The sequence below is a fragment of the Gymnoscopelus microlampas genome (assembly GCF_963454915.1).
Source record: "Gymnoscopelus microlampas genome assembly, chromosome: 8".
Lineage (NCBI taxonomy): Eukaryota > Metazoa > Chordata > Actinopteri > Myctophiformes > Myctophidae > Gymnoscopelus > Gymnoscopelus microlampas.
Genome location: NC_139945.1, coordinates 50,585,072 through 50,589,082, shown reverse-complemented (window position 1 = coordinate 50,589,082; position 4,011 = coordinate 50,585,072). Strand labels below are relative to the sequence as shown.

General features: G+C 41.9%; 1 protein-coding gene across 1 annotated transcript in view; it reads right to left on the bottom strand.

The window, feature by feature from the left end:
- Positions 1-1,390: 1,390 nt before the first annotated feature.
- The window catches only part of LOC311050626 (neuronal tyrosine-phosphorylated phosphoinositide-3-kinase adapter 2-like), a gene marked incomplete at both ends in the record, with an annotated part of 51,566 nt that continues 48,945 nt past the window's right edge, over positions 1,391-4,011 (bottom strand). Inside the window, one exon of the mRNA XM_084064712.1 lies at positions 1,391-1,448. Coding sequence (XP_083920838.1) covers positions 1,391-1,448 — 58 coding nt within the window. The remainder of the gene's footprint in view (positions 1,449-4,011) is intronic.

The following is a 4,011-nucleotide window of genomic DNA, read 5'->3' as shown; positions in this document are numbered from 1 at the left end:
GGATTTCTTAAAATTTTGTTTTTACTATTTCTACTAGGCTTGTTGTATGCTTTTCCTCCACTGCCCCTGATCCCTCAGGTGTTACATCGGATGAGATTAGATTACTACAAGGTTCTGTTGATTTCACCCCGGTGGCCAAGGAGATATTGGTTTCCAGATCTTCTTTGGCTGGTTCAGGGATCCCTGTGGCCTCTACCAGCCAGGGCAGACCTCTTGTCCCAGGCAGAGGGTCAGATTTGGCACCCCAAGCCGGCGACTCCGCAGCTCTGGGCCTTTTTTCATTGTGACCCCCCGTTCGCTTGTTATATGCCGTTGAAAATAGCATGTCTCGTCAAAAATACATTATAGTAAAACACAGGAGGCGAGATACAGGCGATTTTCCAAATACGTTAACCAGGATGTGAATAGAGCAGTAAATCTTCGGATCGCGTGATCTACTAGCTCTGCGTGCATCTGGGGATGAAATGGTCACTCATGTGTTAGCAAAGAGCGCCATCCAGTGGAAACACCACAAAAACAAAAGTCATCAAAATCGTCTGTGGCGGTGTGGGCCATTTGGAAAAAAAGTCATAAAAGTTGTCCTTGGCAGTGAATGAGTTAAGAGACAGGGATTTCAGATCCGACTGATCCATAGGCTCATATGGGGCCCTAGTCAAGGACCGCAGGACAAGAGGGAGCTCCCATATAGGGGAGCCCTCAAAACCAGCCTGTAAAACCTAGCAAACATGCAAGGCACAGTCCATGAGGCTACTGCACAAATCTCTGCCATAGATACCCCCTTCAGAGCAGCCCAGGAAGTGGCAACCCCCCTTGTGGAGTGGAGCGAAATAGTAGTACACCCTGATGGTGCTAGCTGCCCTGCCAGCATCCAGGGGGGACTGGAGGAAATGCAAGATAAGGGAAATATTGCAGGTGATGGGATTCGCCTGATTGACTAAACACCAGGAAGAAAAACACTCGTAATTGGCACGGGTGGATGGCACCCTACGAATAGTGTCAAGAACGGCCTCATCTAGACTCTAGATGAGGCCGTTCTTGACACTATTCGTAATGCCAGGGGCATTATATTGCTTTTGTGATATGCATATTGTGTATGTTAATATAACAAAATATTTGCTATGTATTGTACAGACCTACTGCACAGCCTCCATGTCCGGAAATACAAAAATACATGATGATAGGCCTAATAAATGTAGATGTTTGGACTCCGGGACATCTACTGACATGGTGAGCCTATAATCTTCATGTACAGAATTAGCCGGCCACTGTGCCAATGTTATAATCATTATAGATTAGATGTTGGCTGTGAATGTACTCATTCACAAAGGGAGTCTGCCATCTACAGTGTAAAAAAACCTTAGAGGGAACATTGCTGGAGGCCTGAAACGCCCTATCCTGGCGCGGTGGCGCCTGCCACACCCCCAGGCCCCTTGATGAGGCCATGAGGCCTGAGGTGCAGGCACCAGGATAGGGGGTTTGAGTGTTTGCTAAGCATCAATCATCTTTTTTGAGAGTGCAATGTCAGTACTCATTATGCAGAATGTCCCATTTCAAGTTTTCAAATGTATAAAAATCTTAGAAATAGAAAATAGCAGATCTATCTAAAATGAAAAATAGCAGATCTACAATTTCTGTGAGCTTGTAGATCTATGTCAGATGTTTTCTATGTCAAATGTCAAGGCAATTCTGTATTGGGGTACTCAGAACACATAAGAACACGGATTGAGACAGAGACAAACACTCAGATTTCAAAGTATGAGAGATTTATGTATGTATGTATGATACAATGCCATGCAATGGAACATCCTGTCTGACTCACGCTTGTCAGGTCGTGAGTCAGCGAGCACAAATCTGCTCAATCTACCCACCAGTTATCTGAGCGTCTTTTTTCCTGATTTGCGTCACCTGAAAGCTACTTCACTGACTCACAGTCACCTCTCCCTGATGCATGTCCACAGTGACATGCTGAACTCATTGGGGTACACCAGGGGTATGGCTGCCTCTTGGGCACAGCTCCGGGGGTTTCCCCTGTCTGATATCTGTCTCGGCCAACTGGATGTCACCTAGCACCTTTGCTAGATTCTACCACGTTAATGTGGTTTCTTCCAGACAAAAAAAGCCATTCAAAAGAGCCATTCCAATCGGGTGGAACAAGCTGTTTTGGGGGTCGCCTCCGCTTCTGTGGTTGCGGACGGCAGCTCTCTCTTGTGAGGACTTCAGCTCGACCGCTTCTGATAGGTGAGTTTGAGCTTTGTTCCCTTCCCAATATGATATAATGTATATCATATTGGAGCGCTACATAACGATGGTTACGTAGGTAGCCACGGTTATGTGAGCGATTGGATCACTCCAATCGTCTTGCGGTGTTCTAGGGCGCCTCGAGAAGAACACGAGGAAGAGGGTGGTGCCGCGTAGGAATTTGACGCATCGCAGAGGGCGACGCCCCCTAGCTGGGCACACCCCCGTACACAGAGGTATCTGTCAGTCTAACTCGGTGCCTCCACTGCTGCTGCGGAGGGATATATCATATTGGAGTGATCCAATCGCTCACATAACCGTTCTTAAACTGTTTTGGCTACTTAAATATGTAAATCTTTCCCCCTAAGGTACAGTATGTCAAGAGAATATCCCTTTCCATTAGGACAGATTGAAAATAACTTTATACTTGACTTCTAATCACTTGAACCCCAGCATCCCTATTCTGGGGGGAACAGTGGCCAAAAATAGGAGATTTAGTGTAAATCAAAAGAGAACACACAACGTGCAGTGCAACTCAGGTGCAATTTGACTAAGTATAGAGGGTCTAAGTGGTTAAACTGAAGTGATATTGCTGAATTCCAAATATTATCAAAGTATTCCGTGCCACCTCTGGACTTGTGTCACGGCATAGGGTGCCACGGCACCCACCTTGAGAAACCCTGGTCTAGACTGCTCTGCTGTCTGTAGGATGTACTCATACAGGTACATACACTAACAGATTGGATGGTTTCAGCATGGACGAGGTCGATGAAAGTACGAACCCCCTTTTGATTTAGGTTCACAGCCCCAGACCACCAATTCTGCTCAGCTCAACTTTCAGGCATCAAGCTGGCAGGTATTAGTTCCAGGCCTGTGCAAGCATAGCTGGAGTGACGCCTTGCCTGGTCAGAAGCCCAAAATATACACATTTGAATTTGATGATTTATCAAATATTTTCTTTATGACTGTTGACTTTTGGAGGTTTTAGCACAGTTGCTGTTAATTATTGGAAAATGCCATGATATTATACATAGAAATAATTTAGATGTCTTATTTATATCAACAAATATGTTTTTCCTATATTTCAAAAAAAATCTCACCTTAAAACAAAATCAACTGCTGATATTATGTCTTCTAGCCTTTTTATAGCTTCAAATATTCTGTCACATTCTGTAGTGAATTTGATCGATTGTTTTCTTTGCCCAATTAAAGATCATTGATTTGCTCAAAATTAAACCCATTCCTAACAAAAGAGCCAAAGAACACAATTAAATGCAAAAACATATTTATTTTTGTCATCATACTCCATAAAGTGTCAAGATACATAACTGTACTCTTTTTTTTGCTCCTGACACTTAGAAAATAAAATAAATTATATATATATATATATATATATATATATATATATATATATATATATATACATAACTGTACTCTTTTTTGCTCCTGACACTTAAAAATAAAATTATATATATATATATATATATATATATATATATATATATATATATATATATATATATATATATATATATATATATATATATATATATAAACTCAAATACTCAGTGCAATATTGACAAAACACCACTGTTTTGTCTTCTCCCACGGTGCAAACATACAGAATTCACCAAATTGTAGGTTTATATATACATACTTATATACGCTGGCAGAAGTGAGAACTAGACAATCTGTGTTTCCTGTCATGTAAGTCTAGACATGAAGCACAGGTTTGAGTCCCACTATTACACAGCTATATAACATTGTTACATC